This window comes from Eschrichtius robustus, chromosome 17 (assembly GCF_028021215.1).
Source record: "Eschrichtius robustus isolate mEscRob2 chromosome 17, mEscRob2.pri, whole genome shotgun sequence".
NCBI lineage: Eukaryota > Metazoa > Chordata > Mammalia > Artiodactyla > Eschrichtiidae > Eschrichtius > Eschrichtius robustus.
Window position 1 is genome coordinate 53,144,872 of NC_090840.1, and position 20,303 is coordinate 53,165,174.

Sequence of the window (20,303 nt, forward strand, 5' to 3'; positions counted from 1 at the left end):
CTCTATCCTTCTTTGAGTACTCATTCTAGTAATCTTCTGAATTGCCTTTCTACTCTGAAGACACTACTAAATGGTTACCTTTAGAAATGGGACCACATGAGGCTGTAGGCAAGCCTCTTCATATCAAAGGCCAAACTGAGGGTCATAGTTAAACCCAGGGAGGATCCTCAAAAGTGTTTGTAAGTGGATTCCCAAAATGGGAGGCCACCAATCTGACTAAACTGACCATAACTGATATTTGGAGCCTGATAGGAACTGTTTTCGGGGGAGGGGCACTTCTCCCCTAAGCTAAATGAGGGAAAGTAAAATATTCTAACATAGATGAATGGGTGTGTCAGTCCTTTGATATCATTGAGGTGGCCACCCAATTCTTTGAGGAAAAAAAACTGTCCTTATTTTACAAGTCTAGTCTTTACAGGACCAGAGGTGTGGATCCAGAAATAATCCAAAGCCTACCAATCCTTTTACCACTCCCCAAACCTCCCCTATTTATCATAAGAGGCTTGTAAGTATTGAGTGAAAAAAATTGTTTTCTGGCCTTATGGGAACAAAGTCATCCTAGGAGGAACTTGCCTTTCTCCTCCTATGCCTTTTTTTTTTAAGGTTTATTTATTTATTTATTTATTTTGGCTGTGTTGGGTCTTCGTTTCTGTGCGAGGGCTTCCTCCAGCTGTGGCAAGCGGGGGCCACTCTTCATCGCGGTGCGCGGGCCTCTCACTATCGCGGCCTCTCCCGCCGCGGAGCACAGGCTCCAGACGCGCAGGCTCAGTAGTTGTGGCTCACGGGCCCAGTTGCTCCGTGGCATGTGGGATCTTCCCAGACCAGGTCTCGAACCCGTGTCCTCTGCATTAGCAGGCAGATTCTCAACCACTGCGCCACCAGGGAAGCCCCTCCTCCTATGCCTTTGAGATGCAAATGTTTTACCTGTCTTTTCCAGGAACGCTTATCTCTGCTATGTTTTTAAAATGCAAATTCCAGGAAAGGGGGTAGGTAATTTGGAACTTGTCAAGGACAAATAGAAATCTTAAGTGTCTTTTCCATAAATATTAGTAAAAAGTGTTTAGCCATAGACAGGTGACCTTGATTTGTTCCATATGCCAGAAACCCAGTGTGAATCCAACCTCTTTTGTAACTGATCGATATTATATCATTGTACCTGATTCATGACTGAAATTTTGGAATGGGAACTATGAGGTCTCTGGTGTGTGTGTGTGTTTGTACGTAGCTATATGTGTGTTGTAGATGTGTGTTGCAGATGTGTGGTATTGCCAAAATTAATTTGTAAAAGAGCTCTACTTAATTGGCTTAAAGGAAATTAAGTGTTTACAAAAATACTTGTAAATATAAAAGAAACTGGCCAGAATGAACTTCAGGTTCATGTGATCTGGAAAATATTCAGTATTGAATTAATATGTGGTATTAAAGTTAGCCTAAGCTTGTTGGTTTGATTAATACGGACACGTCTTTGGAAAAGATGTTGCAGGAAAGAGTGGGGCACGAAAGGATGGTCATGTCCCAGGTCTCGGGTGAGTCCCTGGAACGGCCACCAAGTGTGGGTTCTTGGCTTCGCGCAGGGAAGAATTCAAGAGCGAGCCATGGTAAAGTGAAAGGTTTATTCAGGGAGGTACACACTCCATAGACACAGTATGGGCCATCTCAGAAGGCAAGAGGCAATGGGAGACACACACTCCACAGACAGTGTGGGCATTCTTGGAAGGTGAGAGGCCCCAAGGTATAGGGCTGTCAGTTTTTATAGGGGTGGGTAATGAATGGGAGGAGTATTCCAGCTATTTTGGGGAAGGGGTGGGGACTTCCAGGAACTGGGCCACTGCCCACTTTTTTGACCTTTTATGGTTGGCCTTGGAACTGTCATGGCACCTGCGGACGTGCTGATGTGTTACAATGAGCGTATACTGAGGCTCAAGTCGACTCGTCTGCCATCTTGGACCTAGTTGGTTCTAACCAGTTTATGATGCGTCCTTGGGCTATGTCATTCTTTTAAAGGTTGTGCCCTGCCCCTTTCCTGTCTGAGTCATCAATATTAAATATAATACTTTTACTGTACCTAGGTTTACTAGAAATCAAATAAGACCTTATTACTGTTAGTTTGTCAGCAAGAAAAATAATGGTATGAAAACTTTTAAGTAAATAAAATAGAGGTAAATGAGATAAGAGCTTTAGGTAAACTCTTTAGGAATAACTGTTTTGGGAATGTCTACTTTAAGGATAATATTTCCAGATTTTGGTAACCTGAAACAAAACTAAGTTAAACTACGAGAATTTCTTCACTATCTGGGTCATTACAAGTAGGATAAAATACTAGAACATTAATTGCTGGGCAGGCCTAAGTTTACCTACTTTTGTCTTATGAGAAACTGAAGATGTTTGAGTTTATTAGATACATGTCGTATCACATTGAGGAAAGAAATTCTATAAGGTGTATGTTTCCAGAGGTTATAAAATACGTTCATAATTGTCAATCAGGAAATGCTGGTATGACAGTTTATAATTACTTGCTTCTTGGTTTTTGCTAGAGATTAAGATTCTAAGGTTAAGAATTATAAGGGAAACATTTCAGTATGCAAGGAAAGTAGGATGTGTGTTTTCAGCAAAAAAAGAGGAATGAAAATGCATTTTGTTAAAAAAGGTCATTTTGTTCTAGAGCTGGTTGTTTCTAAATGGATACATAAAGTTGTCAAATGTTTGTGGAAAGGGAACACTGAGAGTTTTGTACATGATAGAATTGGCTTACATAAGATTGAACTTAATTAAGAAAGTGAATTTTAAAAGTAAAGTGGTACAAAACCTGAATTTGGTTCTCTAAAAGGACAAAGTTTTAAAATATTGAACTGTTTTTGATAATAGATTTTGAGTTTCTTTGTGTTTAAGTGATCTGTATTTGCCAGTGAGATCTTTTATTGTCACTTTAGTTAAGTGAATGGGTATTGTTTCACAGTGACCTGTGATTCTATTTGGCCAAGTGTTGTAAAACTTCTTGATATTTTTGACAAACTTCCCAAAGATAAAATCCTAAATGAAGCTCATTTGACCTCTAGCTAATTTTGACGTTTTACAAAGGGTCCCTAGAATACCTCAAAATATTTGTTTTCTCTCCATCTCAGAGAGAGGAATATTAAACTAATTAGGCTTATTTGGTATGTTAAATTACACGGGAAGCATTGTCAAATAAGTGGTGATAAAACTTCTTAGATTGTATCCTATGGGTAAATGTTACCAACATACATATTCTAGAAATTATACGGAACTCTTAAAATTCTGGTAGGTCCTGGTAAATTATATGCGTCATTATATTAGTAATTATCTTAAATTGTTGTGTGTCACAGCAATAACCAAGTTTTCCAATTGCATTATAATCAGGTCTTTAACCTTGACTTTTTAAGTCTTTTGACATTTATAGGCAGTTATCATTGTACTCTTTTTGCAAAATGCTTCACCTTCAAGAAGATCCACAGAAAGTACTTTTTGACATGAACAGATTTCTGATAATTTTCACATCATACTGCTCAACTGGGTAAGAAATTAGAATTCTAATAAACTGGATGGCTTCATGTAACTGTTACCAGAAGATTAAGATCAAGGACTAGTCACATAGGAGTGGGTGAACAGACTATGGTTATAATTTTTGGTTTTTGTCTGAAATATTACTGGGTTTTAATCTGTTTTCCAGATATAAGGAAACCTTTAAAATATACCTCTGTAAGTAGAACTGAAACCTTATCTTTTCTCTCTACCAGATGCCTCCAGAATTTGGAAACTCTTAGGTTCCCAGCAGCTTTATCAGGCACATAAGGAAGGCCACCTCCTAAAAGGTACAGGAACCTCACAGTATTTTGGGGACCTCGAGAAGAGAGGAATTCGCCTAAATCCATCACCCAAATCTACAGATATCACAGGTTGAATCTATGACACACCTTTGGTATGGGTTTACTAGTCCTGAGGTTTTTAAAGTTCAATCTGAGATTCTTCATGAAAAGTTCCAGCACAGCCAATTTAAAAGTCTATGTGGTCAATTACCCAGACTTATTTTGCAAACAAATAAGTCTTAATTTGGCTATATTTGGTAGAAATGAGGGTACTTTTAGAGAGAAAAAGATTGTTTCAGTGAATACAGAATTCTAGTTTTGTTAATTGATGTCTGTATCTACTGGAGAAGACTCACTTCCCAGATAACTCCTTGTTAAGTTTAGTCATTAAAAAGACACTGTTTCTGAAGTTTATCACAGTAACCTAACTTTGGAAGAAGATCAAGATGCGTCATGACCTGCAACCAGGTTACGCATACTGGAAAAGACATCAGATAAAGGACTCCTTTTGGCCACTTCGGAAGGGACCTTATCAGACCTCTACAACTGAATGAACTGCAACTCCAATTTCTGACACCTGACTTAGACTAAGACCAGCACTACCAGACCAGGATGAGAATATTACATCAGAAGTAGACAGCTGACCCAAGATGCCAGAGCAGGTCTGTATACTGATTACTTTGACAATTGCTCACACTTTTGCTAATGAACCAAATGTATTCCTTGGGCTCAATCACATGCAAGTTTCAAAAAATCAATCCAATTGCTGGGTTTGTGGCCAATTACCAGTACTCCCAGGTTGCCTTGGTGGATTTCTCCTCTCCAAAGCTCTAATTGGATGGTCCTTAGAAATTTTATTTCAAACGAAACTCTAGCACCATGCAAGCTAACATTGCCACCAATATCACTAAGTGATACCCTCTTACCTGGCCAATTAATGGTGCATGTTCTGAACCTGGTCATAATACTCCTTTTTTATTAGATGTTGAATATTGGGTAGCTCCTAACAGGACCCAATGGATTTACTGAACAAGGTTATGACCTTGGCTCTCCGCAGGTTGGTTAAGAAGATAAAAAACTGGTTTCTTTTGGGCTCAAGGTCACCTATGGCTACCGTGGAAACAGCCCCTGTCAATCTGTAATGTGAGTACTCTGGTTACTATCAGTTTTCCAAACGGCATGACCATTTAGCCATGATATTTGTTTACTCATCTTATGACCCATGAAGTGTCAGATTTCTGCTCTGAACAATCCTCTTCCCAGTTTAGGGGAAATACTAGGAAAATGGTTTTGTTCAGGAGGATTTTGGCTTAAATCTTTGCTAATGATGTTGCTACTACTACCAATCTAGTTTGTGGAACTTATAAGTTGATACTTCCCTGCCTTTCACGCTGTGTCACCTACTCATACTAAGATAATGTCTAAATGACTTGAAACTATAGATCACATCTGTAGTTCTATATAAAATAATGGACATACCCCACACACATGTGAGGAAAATTGGCTCGTCTTACTGGACAACTTAGAATTGAATGTCAGTCCTTGCCAAACATCCTGCTAGTACCACTCCCCCGAAAGGAGAGAATCAGGCCATTAAGACCTGGCATCAAGGGATAGGCAAGCAGCCACCCTGGTTTTGAGGGACCAAATATTTGATCACCTAACACTTTCTACTGAAAGATTATTTCACACTTTCCCCCCATTGATCATTAAAGTTCATATTTTATGGCAAGACAAGAAAAACAAACTTTTCTCTGCCCTTTGGTGACCTCTCTCCCAACTACTATGCATTGTGTATCTGCATTATGCATCGGCCAAACCTTCCCCATTGGCAGAAATACCTGCTCAACCGTAAACAGCAACACTCTCCTAGCATCAAAAAGACAACTCCTTAAAAGACAGTATTCCTTCTTGATCTTGTAAGGGGCCACGATGATGCTTAGACTTGGATTGTGTAAACTGTCAATAACACGTCATCTAAATGTATAGCCTTCTGTCTCAACAAACTTCTATAACTGTGCCTTTACTTCACTTCTCAGAGCTTTCTGAGATGCTCTTCCTGGGTTGTAATATTCAAATTTGGCTTGAATAACAGTTTCCATTTCTTAGGCTGACTGATTTTGTTGACATCTCATCGTGGCTTGCTTCCTCACTCATGTCAAAATGTTTCAAATATTACCTCCTCAGAGACCTTTCCTGACCCCAACTGTCCTACCTAGCATAGCAACACTATTCCCAACTCCTTAGTTTTACTTCTAGCATTTAATATTTGAAATTATATTATGCATATTTATGTTTTGTCACTCACACTAAAATGAAAATTCCCTGAGGGCAGGAATGTTTTGTAGCTCATTTACTGCTATATCCTCAATGCTTGGTAACATACATGGCACAGCGCAGGAAGGAGTGCTGTAACTGTTGATCAAGTGGAATGAATTCTCTTCTCAGAACTCTTGCAGGGCTTGTAGAAATCTTCTTGCATGTTCTTAATCTAGAACTGTAGTTATTTAATGCTTATTCATCCCACAAGCCTGTATGCTCTCAGAGGACAGGAATTATGGCTTATTAATTTAGGGGTACACAGGAGGCATTCAAATAATGGCACTACCTCTAAAACTCCAAATATCAACTGTAACTTGTCTTTCCATACAGGAACTACTATCAGGATTTCATATGAATAATAGTATTATTCAGAAGGAGGAAAATACATCACATTTAATTTATAATGCATTCCTCTGCATGTAACGAGATACAGTAAATACAATTAAGTACTTATCTTTATTTTTAAAATAAAGCCATTTTCAAAATATAAAAAATAGACCTCTTTTCAAAGAACCATTTAAATATGGCTTTGAGAGCCACAGTATTTTATTTATAACAAATAGATGGTACTGCAAAAAGCATTCATAGATGTTTACGTAAATAAAAATGTTAGTATCATTCTGGCACCCTTTTGGGGCAGGCCTTTATATTTATAGAAAAATTACTGTAACTCAAAAGTAAAATCAATAATGGCCTTTAGTGTAATTTGTATTTAAACCTGAATTTGAGCAACCAATGTAGATTGGTCACTTATTTGGGATCTGGACCCATATGTCTGAAATCTGAAGTAGAAAGTTAAAGCTTCTCATTTCCATACAGTTTGTCAACAAATGTACCCCAGTCATTCTAGTATCTATATAAGGTGATCTATCAGCAACACCAGTAAGTGATTTATAGACAAATATGCTAAGTAAGGGCTGACACAGCTGGATCCTAGTTCAGATTTTATAAACAGACACTAAGTATCTATGCCGAAAACTAATGTGATCCAGGATTACATTTTAAATTATGAAAGAGCTTCTGGGAAAAAAATGTGATGGAATGACAACAGATGTCAGGTACTTCTCAAATTAAGAGAAGTACATAACTGCATTCCAAATGAAGTAAAACAAAAGCAAATTTACAGTGGATTTTTTTCCCCACCAAACTTTCCCATTTCTAAAATGGTCAGGATTTGGGCAACATCTTTCCCAGCAAACTCTTGAAACAGCAATGACATCTTTTAAGAAGCCATTTTTTTGCTATTGCACAGAGGCTGATTTTAAAGCCAATACAGACAAACGAGTTCAGAAAAAGGAGCAGTATTCAAATCCATTCAGCAAATGCTGCAAATCAGCTTCTGCTTGGACAATGAAACGGAGAAAATCTGTGAAACTCTCCATTTGGTGTCAGTTTTACTGTTGTGTTGCTGGCAACCATTTCAGGCAGAGGAAGCCAAGTTCCATACGTATGGGGAAAGCAAAAGCAGAAAAACATTGTGAAGGCTTAGCAGTTCTGTGACTTCTAATTATGAGCCATGTTTGCTGTACAGTATTCTTCTGAGTTTCATGTCTCAAATACAAAGGAGCACATGGCTGCCTTGGGCAGATGCACTGGAATTATCTTCTTTTAGTTTACTTTTTCTTTTCTCTAAGGCCAAGTAAAAAATGTGAGACATTTTCATATACCACAAAGGTAATACAGCAGGCTGGAGTCACTCTAATCAAATTGGGGGCAATTCCTTTGTAAAATCCACGGATGCCTTCTTTCCTTTAGAGAGAGAAAAAAAGTATATATATATACATATATACTTAATTTCCTACAGAGCTAGCCTGAAGATATAATCATAACCATCTTTCAAATGCCTTTAAATGTATGAACATGTAGGAGTATTAGCTGATCTAATGTAGGCATTAAACATCTCATAACTAATAAAAATGCTAGACAACACTAAATATAGCACACAAAAATAAAACTTTATTTTCTTAATGCCTAGAATTGGAATAAAGCCTTAAAACTTTTCACTTACGTTCTCAATATATATATTTACTAAAGTGAACTGAATTTAAACGTTTAAATACTCTGTTCTGGCCTTTTAGAATTAAAAAGAAACGTTGGGATGTATACCTATAACAATTTAACCATTCCCACACTGAAGACATGCATCTCTTCCATACATGGAAACAAGTGTTTGCAAAAGTTCTGCTACCAGTAGCAGATGTGGGGCCTTTTTTTCTTTCCTTTTTTTAAAATTGGAGTATAATTGCTTTACAATGTTGTGTTAGTTTCTGCTATACAATGAAGTGAATCAGCTATATGCATACATATACCCCTCCCTCTTGGACCTCCCACCCCTCCATCCCACCCATCTACGTCACCACAGAGCAAGGAGCTGAGCTCCGTGAGCTATACAGCAGGTTCCCATTAGCTAGCTATTTTACACATGGTAGTGTATTTATGTCAAACCTAATTTCCCAATTCATTCCATCCTCCCCTTCCCCCCCCCCATGTCCACACGTCTGTTCTCTACATCTGTGTCTCTATTCCTGCCCTGGAAATAGGTTCATCTATGATTCCACATGCATGCATTAATATATGATACTTGTTTTTCTCTGACTTACTTCACTCTGTATGACAGACTCTAGGTCCATCCACATCTCTACAAATGACCCAATTTTGTTCCTTTTTATGGCTGAGTAATATTCCATAGTATATGGAATATACTGCGGTATATATACTATACCACCTCTTCTTTATCCATTCATCTGTCCATGGACATTTAGGTTGTTTCCATGAGCGGGCTACTTACAAATAGTGCTACAATGAACACTGGGTTACATGTGCCTTTTTGCATTGTGGTTTTCTCAGGGTATATGCCCAGTAGTAGAACTGCTGGGTCATAGGGTAGTTCTATTTTTAGTTTTTTAAGAAACCTCCATACTTTTCTTCACAGTGGCTGTATCAATTCACATTCCCACCAACAGTGCAAGAGGGTTCCCTTTTCTCCACACCCTCTCCAGCATTTATTGTTTGTAGATTTTTTGATGATGGCTATTCTGACTGGTGTGAGGTGATACCTCACTGTAGTTTTGATTTGCATTTCTCTAATAATTAGTGATGTTGAGCAGTTTTTCATGTGCCTGTTGCATCTGTATGTCTTCTTTGGTGAAATGTCTATTTAGGTCTTCTGCCCATTTTTTGATTGGGTTTTGTTTTTTTGATATTGAGCTGCATGAGCTGTTTGTATATTTTGGAGACTAATCCTCTGTCAGTTTTGTTTGCAAATATTTTCTCCCATTCTGAGGGTTGTCTTTTTGTCTTGTTTATGGTTTCCTTTGCTGTGCAAAAGTTTTAAGTTTCATTAGGTCCCATTTGCTTATTTTGTTTCTATTTTCATTACTCTAGGTGGTGGGTCATAAAAGAGCTTGCTGTGATTTATGTCAAAGAGTGGTTTTCCTATGTTTTCCTCTAAGAGTTTTATAATGTCTAGTCTTACATTTAGGTCTTTAATCCATTTTGAGTTTATTTTTGTGTATGGTGTTAGGGAGTGTTTTAATTTCATTCTTTTACATGTAGCTGTCCAGTTTTCCCAGCACCACTTATTGAAGAGGCTGTCTTTTCTTCATTGTATATTCTTGCCTCCTTTGTCATAGATTAGTTGACCATAGGTGCGTGGGTTTATCTCTGGGCTTTCTATCCTGTTCCATTGATCTATATTTCTGTTTTTGTGCCAGTACCATACTGTCTTGATTACTATAGCTTTGTAGTATAGTCTGAAGTCAGGACGCCTGATTCCTCCAGCTCCGTTTTTCTTTCTCAAGATTGCTTTGGCTATTAGGGGTCTTTTGTGTTTCTATACAAACTGTAAAACTTTTTGTTCTAATTCTGTGAAAAATGCCATTGGTAGTTTGATAGGGATTGCATTGAATCTGTAGATTGCTTTGGGTAGTAGAGTCGTTTTCACAATGTTGATTCTTCCAATCCAAGAACATGGTATATCTCTCCATCTGTTTGTATCATCTTTGATTTCTTTCATTAGTGTCTTTTTCTTTTTTTTAAAGACTGTTTGGAATTTATTCTCTTAAATAAGAACAGTAACATTTGTTAAAAAAAATTAAAAGTACAACACCTTAGTTTCACAGTAACGGAAAAACAAAGTTACACAATTAAATAAAAACTCACAAAGAAACACACCAAAACTCACAACAGCACAGGTTAAAAACAAAGGCAAACGCAAGGCTTCATGGCAGGAAGCCTGGAGGTGGACAGGCGCACCGTTCCTGGCACAGCTCTGGCCTCTGTACCACGCCTGGGGACCCGCCTGCCGCCCTCCACCCCAAGCTTAACGGACCAGGAAAAGTGGGGTGCAGAATCCCTTAATTCACTGGTCAGGCCTTCAAGGCCATGCTGAGGCCCCTTTCTGGAGAGACTAAGGATTCCACTGTCCTACAGACATACTAAACACCAAGAGACAGCAGGGAGCTGTGGTAACAGAGCTGGGGTGGGGGGAGGGGGCAAACACTGGCCTGAAAGCAAAGCGGTCCCCTGGGGTTCCTGAGCAAGAGCCCTGCTCCCCTGGTTTGTCTAAGTCACCTTTCTGGGGTTGGGAGTGTGCACTGCTCACTTTCTGAGACACTTGCCCCTGTGGTCCCCACCTCCCCCAGGGTGCCTGGCTACTCTGCTCTCTCCAAACCCCGACCGGAATACTAAGCCAGGTCAGTGGCACGGTCCCCAGTGTAAGCCAGAACCAAGGAACAAGAAGATTGGGAAAAAACTTCACTAGTATGTTATTATTATTTAGGGCACAATACGTAAACGTTTACTTGTATATATGAAACTAAACCAGTGCAAACATATGTGTGTATATATATAAATGTTCATACAACACCATCTACTTTGACTCTTGGGGTAGGGTTGGGGAGGGAAGCTGGATTCGGAATTCTCTTTGCTTTTCTAATAGGCTTTTCAGAAATGCCTATAAGAGAAGAGGGCTTGGGAAGCAGTGGGAAGATCTCGTAACTTCCTCCTGATGGCAGGAACCCAGGATTGTACCGTATGGCTATTCTAGCTGGGAAACGCATGCATTTCCTAATGGCTCATTCAGCATCCAAACTATGGAACCCAAAGGTGACCATGCAAGTGACCACGGGCATGCACCAGCCACAGTGAGGCAGCCTTTTATGCTAAGATCATCTTTCCGTAAGACGACAGACAACAAAGCCTTTCTCCCATCCTATGTCTGTGACCTGTACTGGAAGCAATGCTCTTCTGTTCCCTGTGATACCCCAAGCCTGTACACTTCAGTTTTGGTTACCCACTATGTGAGGTGTAAAGGGGATTCCTCCGGATGAAAAAAGGATCTAAAAACCTTCAACCGAGAGTCTTGTATTCAACGGGAAAACATCCCACTGGGGGTTTTCTTTCTCTGCCTGTTGTTATCCAAATGTTTCCTCAAGTCAGGGAAGGTATGATGAGGCCAGGGTAAGAAAATCTGTGCCAGGTCCACTGACCTGCAGCAGAAATATAAGAAGCTTTTGAAACAAAGCATTTACTGATTTTGAGACCAGAAAAGAGGGTTTCTACATTAAAAGCACATTACAAACAAAGATGCTAAACCAGGCAGTAGCTGTAGGCCAGATTGCCAGAGACAGATGATGCTGGACTAGATTCTAACTTGCGGGTTGTGTTTTTGGCAACAGCAGTCATTTTGTTGTAAGAGGAGAAGAACATAAGGGAAAAGAGGGAAATGCCCATCAGTGTCTTAGTTTTCTGAGTACAGGTCTTTTTGTCTCCTTAGGTAGGTTAATTCCTAGGTATTTTATTCTTTTTGTTGCAATGGTAAATGGGATTGTTTCCTTAATTTCTCTTTCTGATCTTTCGTTGTTAGTGTATAGGAATTCAAGAGATTTCTATACATTAATTTTGTATCTTGCAACCTTACCAAATTCATTGATTAGTTCTAGTAGTTTTCCGGTGGCATCTTTAGGATTATCTATGTACAGTATCATGTCATCTGCAAACAATGACAATTTCACTTCTTTTCCAATTTGGATTCCTTTTATTTCTTTTTCTTCTCTGATTCCGTGGCTAGGACTTCCAATACTATGTTGAATAATAGTGGTGAGAGTGCACATCCTTGTCCTGTTCCTGATCATAGAGGAAATGCTTTCAGTTTTTCACCATTGAGAATGACGTTTGCTGTGGGTTTGTCATATATGGCCTTTATTATGTTGAGGTAGGGTCCGTCCATGCCCACTTTCTGGAGAGTTTTTAAATCATAAATGGGTGTTGAATTTTGTCAGAAGCGTTTTCTGCATCTGTTGAGATGATCATATAGTTTCTACTCTTTAATTTGTTAATATGGTGTATCACAATGACTTGCCGGTATTGTAAAATCCTTGCATCCCTGGGGTAAATCCCACTTGATCATGGTGTATGATCCTGTTAATGTATTGTTGGATTTGACTTGCTAGTATTTTGTTGAGGATTTCTGCATCTATGTTCATCAGTAATATCGGTCTGTAATTTTCTTTTTTTGTGATATTTTTGTCTGGTTTTGGTATCAGGGTGATGATGGCCTCGTTGAATGAGTTTGGGAGTGGTTCCTCCCTCTGCAATTTTTTGGAAGAGTTTGAGATGGATAGGTGTTAGCTCTTCTCTAAATGTTTGACAGAATTTGCCTGTGAAGCCATCTGGTCCTGGACTTTAGTTTGTTGGAAGATTTTTAATTACAGTTTCAATTTCATTACTTGTGATTGATCTGTTTATATTTTCTAATTCTTCCTAGTTCAGTCTTGGAAAGTTGTACCTTTCCAAAAATTTGTCCATTTCTTCCACGTTGTCCATGTTATTGGCATAGAGTTGCTTGTAATAGTTTCTTATGATCCTTTGTATTTCTATGGTGTCTGTTGTAACTTCTCCTTTTTCATTTCTAATTTTATTGATTTGAGTCCTCTCCCTTTTTTTCTTGATGAGTCTGGCTAAAGGTTTATTAATTTTGTTTATCTTCTCAAAGAACCAACTTTTAGTTTTATTGATCTTTGCTATTGTTTTCTACATTCCTATTTCATTTATTTCTGCTCTGATCTTTATGATTTCTTTCCTTCTACTAACTGGGTTTTCTTCGTTCTTCTTTTTCTAGTTGCTTTGGGCATAAGGTTAGATTGAGATTTTTGTTTCTTGAGGTGAGACTGAATTGCTAGAAACTTCCCTCTTAGAACTGCTTTTGCTGTGTCCCACAGGTTTTGGGTCATCGTGTTTTCGTTCTCATTTGTTTCTAGGTATTTTTAAATTTCCTCTTTGATTTCTTCAGTGATCTCTTGGTTATTTAGCAGCGCACTGTTTAGCTTCCATGTGTTTGTATTTTTTACAGTTTTTTTCCTATAACTGATTTCTAATCTCATAGTGTTGTGGTTGGAAAAGATGCTTGATACAACTTCAATTTTCGTAAATTTTCCGAGGCTTGATTTGTGACACAAGATGTGATCTATCCTGGAGAGTGTTCCATGTGCACTTGAGAAGAAAGTGTATTCTTCTGCTTTCAGATGGAATGTTCTATAAATATCAATTAAGTCTATCTGGTCTATCCTGTCATTTAAAGCTTGTGTTTCCTTATTTATTTTCAGTCTGGATGATCTGTCCATTGGTGTAAATGGGGTGTTAAAGTCCCCCACTATTATTGTGTTACTGTCGATTTGTCATTTTTTGGCTGTATTTGCCTTATGTATTGAGGTGCTCCTATGTTGGGTGCATATATATTTATAATTGTTATATCTTCTTCTTGGATTAGTCCCTTGATCATTATGTAGTGCCCTTATCTCTTATAAGAGTCTTTATTTTAAAGTCTATTTTATCTGAAATGAGTATTGCTACTCCAGCTTTCCTGTGATTTCCATTTGCATGGAATATTTTTTCCATCTCCTCCCTTTCAGTCTGTACGTGTCCCTAGGTCTCAAGTGGGTCTCTTGTAAACAGCGTATATATGGGTCTTGTTTTTGTATCCATTCAGCCAGTTTGTGTCTTTTAGTTGGAGCATTTAATTCATTTACATTCAAGGTGATTATCGATATGTATGTTCCTATTACCATTTTCTTAATTGATTTGGGTTTGTTTTTGTGGGTCTGTTTCTTCTTTTGTGTTTCCTGCCTAGAGAAGTTCCTTTAGCATTTGTTGTAAAGCTGGTTTGGTGGTGCTGAATTCTCTTAGCTTTTGCTTGTCTGTAAAGCTTTTGATTTCTCCATCGAAGCTGAATGAGATCCTTGCGGGGTTGTAGGTTTTCCCCTTTCATCACTTTAAATATATCCTGCCACTCTCTTCTGGCCTGCAGAGCTTCTGCTGAAAAATCAGCTGATAACCTTACAGGGATTCCCTCCTATGTTATTTGTTGCTTTTCTTCTGCGGCTTTTAATATTTTTTCTTTGAATTTAATTTTTGTTAGTTTGATTACTATGTGTCTCGGCGTGTTTCTCCTTGGGTTATCCTGCCTGGGACTCTCTGTGCTTCCTGGATTTGGGTGGCTATTTCCTTTCCCACGTTAGGGAAGTTTTCTACTATAATCTCTTCAAATATTTTCTCGGGTCCTTTCTCTCTCTCTTCTCCTTCTAGGACCTCTATAATGCGAATGTTGGTGCATTTAATATTGTCCCAGAGGTCTCTTAGGTTGTCTTCATTTCTTTTCATTCTTTTTTCTTTATTCTGCTCCTTGGCAGTTATTTCCACCATTCTACCTTCCAGCTCACTTACTCGCTCTTCTGTCTCAGTTGTTCTGCTATTGATTCCTTCTAGTGTATTTTTCATTTCAGTTATTGTGTTGTTCATCACTGTTTGTTTGTTCTTTAGTTCTTCTAGGTCTTGGTTAAACATTTCTTGTATTTTCTCCATTCTATTTCAGAGATTTTGGATATCTTTACTATCATTACTCTGAATTCTTTTTCAGGTAGGTTGCCTATTTCCTCTTCATTTATTTGGTCATGTACATTTTTACTTTGCTCCTTCGTTCGTAAAATTTTTTTGTTGTCTCACTTTTTTTGATGGGTGGGGCTGTGTTCCTGCCTTACTGGTTGTTTGGCCTGAGGTGTCTAGCACTGGAGTTTGCAGGCAGTTGGGTAGAGCTGGGTCTTGGTGCTGAGATGAGGACCTCCGGGAGACCTCACCCTGATTAATATTCCCCGGGGTCTGGTTGCTCGGGGGCTCCTCTCATCCCCTTAGGTGTCTGTGGTCCCCCACCAGTGCCTGGTAGGTGTCCTAGTTGTGAGGAGTCACGAACTCCGTGTCCTCCTAGTCTGCCATCTTGACTCTGCCCCACCTTGGGGCCTTCTTAATTCTATTAAACTAGGTTTTTTATGACTTCCTATGTTCAATGCCATTCAAATATTTTATAACACCTAAATTTTAATTAATTTGTCAAGGTACTTTCACACATCTCATTTGACTTTTATAAACAACTCTGTCAACCTAGATATTCAAATTTTATAAATGAAGAAGTTGAGGCTCATGGTTTTCCATGGAGTAAATGGGATATGGGGAGGAAGGGTCCATCAGCCATGTTTTCACCACAGACACAGGTCTTTGCTATAAAACTAATGATGTCAACTGGACGGTGTAAGATTTACAAGGTACCTCCTAAGAGCCATTTTGATATACCACATACTCTTACCTCCATGTCTTTGTGATTACATCCAATACACCATTGTAAAACATGTGTTGATCCTGCAGACGAGCTCTTACAACTTGGTATGGGTATGTTGCTGCCACAGCAAATATTTTGGATAATGCTGCAACTGATATATATTCTACTGTGCTCTAAAATGACAACAGAAAACATTTGTTTTTCTTTAGGTAGGGTTTCTTTAAAAATATAGAAGTAAAATTTACATAGGGAAACCAACACTGAAGTGGATCCACAAGTGAAAAATACTGTTTCCCCTCTTGAAACAAGGTCTGTGCAATGGGGTTCTATTTTTTACAGTTGTGTGCCATTATCCTGTAAAGTATTTAACTATAAATTAAATTAGTGGCAAAATCGGTACTTATCATCATAGCAATACTACCAAAGTAAATGTGACAAAATTTCCATCTATTTAATGCCCATAAAAATAAATACAGTGTTTTTTCAAGTATCACCTTACCAACTGTGCTTCTGGTAATCTATTGGTATGTTGGTTGTATTTCAATTTCAACAATTCATATGCCATAAACTGAAGGGCACCGTGTGATGTTCCAAACAGCCCAGGAATAAACCCCTAGAAAGGAACAAGTGAAGAAAAAAAAAAAAAAAAAAGCTAAACTAAGCAAGTTTCCAAGGGACCACAGCTTCCGGGGAGGGGAGTAAGGAATGAGTGGCCTCAATGTGTGACTTAGAGAAATGGTTACTCTACAAAGTTTTATTTTAGACAGTCCTTCTCATACCCACCAGTGTCATGATGATACTTCTTATGGTAATGAGGATAAACAATTTAAAGTACAATTTCAATACAGATTTTGGTTGTCATTAAATTGTTCCTTGCCTAAGTCTGGTTTCTTTTCAGGACTGAGTACAGGTCATTCAGAACTCAGACAATAGAGCCAAGGGAAATTACAATTGTCAGCTATTAAAATATATTGATAATAATTCATTACCTTATACAATCCACGCACACCTTCATACTTATATATTTTCAAAAGTGTATCAAACATTCCTTTATATTGCCGCTGTGAGGCATTAACAACACCATCGTACTGTAACATAAGGCGAGTTTTTGTTACCCATAATGGGTTGGTAATGCAGAGGGTCATGGCTCCTGAAATCAGATTTAAATAATATTACTCAGCATACAGGTACTTTCTGACTTCTGACAAGCTGAATTAAGAACAGTCCATTTATATAAGGAATGGGGCTGTACCTGCAACAGCAAGGTGTGGTCCCTTAGGCACAGACCTAGGGTTAATGGGTAGACATAGTTTTTGGTGGTCTTAAAAAGTTCCCCATGTGGTTAGTGAGAAATAAATTTTAAAAGGTGATGAAAACGTGAAACACTTTCCCTTTGAGGTGTGAGGGTAGCAAAGATGTCCTGGCTCCTAAACAAAGTGGCCTAGTGTGGAGAACAGACCGAGGTCCTGGGAAGCAGATGCTGATAAGGAGATACATATACTTAGGAGGAGGACACAGTACAACCCAGAGGGGCTGAAGATTAGGGGAAAAGGACCAGCAATCCAGCACCTCAATCATCTGTGCATGTGCACATGTATACCCACCCCAACTTTATCACACTCTTCCTCAAACCCACTCAAACTAGACATGACACCTCAAAAATTAAATACTATGTAATATCAAAAGAAATATTTACATTCTTTACAGAGAGTGATGATTTTGTTAAAAAAAAAAATTCAAATGGTTAAGTTTCTCATTTGCCAAGTTTCCTAAGTAGTCCTTTATTCAACAAGTATTTATGGAGTCCTATTGTGAGTCAGGTCTCTGCTAGCAGCTAGGTATTCAAAATGAGCAAGATAATTCTTGCCTTAAAAAACAATCAGTAAACATTAAGAAACCAAGGTGGGGAATTCCCTGGCGGTCCAGTGGATTCAGCACTTTCTCTGCCGAGGACCTGGGTTCAATCCCTGGTTGGGAAACTAAGATCCCACAAGCCGTGCAGCATGGCCAAAAAAAAAAACAAAAAACAAAAAACCAAGGTAACAAGGTATCAAAGTAGGAGTTAAAAGACTTATGAGTCCTACTTTGTTTTTCCTTCTGAATATTATACATACATGAGGCAATTAAACAAGACTATTAAATTGTTTAATTTGAAAACTGAAATCATATTTTAATGGAAAAAACACTATACCAAATCATCTTAAATCATTAGAGAGTCATAACCTTTCTAAATATTACACCCTTTGTGACAAGTAAAATTCTTGAAATCTATCCAGAGTAATCCATCAGAATACTTGCCTTCTAAGAAATTTCATGTGATAACTGATTAGTATAGTTAGATGAGCATATTTAAACTCCGGTGTTCATAGGAAAAAAGGCAAATAAAGAAAAGTGAAAATCAAGTTGGAAGTTGATGTTTTATATTTCAAACACTACCTTACCAGCTTCAGCAGCTGAGACGAGATATTCTGTTGCCTCTAACCTTTCAGCTCTTCCTTCTGTCTTATATGATTTGATGGCATTGTAACTAAAAGAATTAAACATGAACAGTTGGATAAATATTTGAATGGGTGACACAAAGCAGTAAATTCTATTTTAAAGTGTGGGTAACTTAAAAATACCTCAAAAGTAGAAGTCAATGCATAATCCAACTACAAAACAAGACCTTTTTCAAATAATGGATTTACTGGAAATGGTTTACTGTAAGACTATACCATCTCTCCCCCCAAATATGTAGGCTGGCAATACATATGTAAAATATTTTCATCACATGTTCAACCATTAATAAAAACAGCAAACAGGAAAACTGGAAGGGGGAGGGTGTACTGGTGCAGCAATTGGGCAGACAAAAAAGGGGCAGCTAACTATTACGTTCAGATACTGTGGCTGGCAATTCTGATACATAAAACACTCCACGGATCCCACCTAACAGATCAACAAGGACCATAGTGGCACACAAGAAATCATAACAAAAGATAACACAAACAGTATCATGAGAGATTCAGGAACTATTACTGAGATCAGAGAAGGCTTTGGGTAGGAGGCAACACTGAGCCAGGTATGGAGAGACAGGTGCAGTTTCAATAGGGAAACACAAGCATGAGCAAAAGTTATAGGGGTGGATGGGAAGACAGGGCAAACTGAGCTACACTTGAGTGGCACACTGACATTTACGCTTTACTTGGCAGAAAACAGCCACAAAATGCTTCTGAGTAAGGGAGTTAAATCACCTTTTTTGTCAAACTCCAATTTCCACTTTCCTCCAGGAAGAAGACTTCAACTAAATAAATCTTTCCAAACTTGACCAATCCATTCTATCATAAAACAAGTATACTGTTTTATGATAATTTCAACACATAAACCTTACATGGCTTGCCCTTAGAAACTCTCTTTAAAGAACCCACACAGCTCTGAAATTATTAACATAATAAATTTTATACATACGGTTTCACCCATCTAGGAATGTCTTACAACTGAAAATAGGAAAAATATTTAAACAATATTAAGGCTGATGTTTATTTTGATTTCACTTAGGAAATATTTTAAGGTTGGTTTGTATACTGCCATAAGATTATGAGAGATCAAGTAAAATATAAGACACAAAAGAGAAGAAGGCAAATATACCAGGTATTGGTGTTTTCCTAAAAATGCCATGTATTAAAACAAAAGCCTCCCCATTCATGGATTCAGTTTCAGATATCAGAGGCAAGCTCAGAGCAGCACCCACTCCTCCAGTGCAGTGTGATAATACTTTGTTTCCATGCCCTTGTACACTCAACAACTTGAATATGGCTGCCACAGGTGCTTTCTGTGGCTTCTTCAGTAAGCATCCAATAGCAGTTATTACAAACGGTGATGATACCTGACAATGAAGGAGTGAGGAAATGAATGAGCTACAAAGATGAAGGAGCAGGTCAAATAGGAGGTAAGAAAGAACATGCCTTAGACTCTTTCAGTCATGCACTGGCTTTGGCTTTCTGTTCCCATAGGGCTATCCTGTGATACATGTTCTTATGAGGACTCCAAGATCTGTCCTCTTCTGCTTTTCCAACTTCATTATGAATCAATGTATTTTGGGAAGCCACCTTCCTGAATCCATCTCACAGAAATGGCTTCTGGAAGAGTGTTTCTCCATCTCATCCTTTTACCTTCTTCTTATTAATAACTTTTTCCCAGACTAAATGCCTCTGATAATAGCTTACAGAGAATGAGACTAATACGCCATTTTGCTCTTTCTAGCCCTTCCAATTCAGAGAAACTGATTAAATGACTCACCTTGCTTCACCAACTGATTTTTTAAAAAATCATTAAAAACATAAATTCCTTTTTATTTACTACTGTAAAATCTCCCAGACCTACTCACAAGAAAAAGTAGAGTCCCCAGGATAAGCCTGCACCCCACACATTTGGGGCTACTCCTTGGTAAAGTCCCCGTAGTCCATCAAGTTTCCAAATGGTGGTCAAGCAATGCAAAACTCCTTTATATTTCGGTCTCAGTTCCAATCCATCACTCACTGCAGTAAAGGATACAAAGAGTTAGGTGGGAGCAA

The 20,303-nt window shown here is 38.3% G+C and overlaps 1 protein-coding gene across 1 annotated transcript in view; it reads right to left on the reverse strand.

Moving 5' to 3' along the window:
* Window positions 1-6,634: 6,634 nt before the first annotated feature.
* The window catches only part of SLC25A32 (solute carrier family 25 member 32), a 55,919-nt gene continuing 42,250 nt past the window's right edge, over window positions 6,635-20,303 (reverse strand). Inside the window, exons 2-7 of the mRNA XM_068526244.1 lie at window positions 20,117-20,267; window positions 18,195-18,280; window positions 16,743-16,903; window positions 16,253-16,366; window positions 15,781-15,926; window positions 6,635-7,895 (exon numbers count right to left, since the gene is read on the reverse strand). Of these exons, the coding sequence (XP_068382345.1) occupies window positions 7,760-7,895; window positions 15,781-15,926; window positions 16,253-16,366; window positions 16,743-16,903; window positions 18,195-18,280; window positions 20,117-20,267 (794 nt within the window). The 3' untranslated portion in view covers window positions 6,635-7,759. The remainder of the gene's footprint in view (window positions 7,896-15,780; window positions 15,927-16,252; window positions 16,367-16,742; window positions 16,904-18,194; window positions 18,281-20,116; window positions 20,268-20,303) is intronic.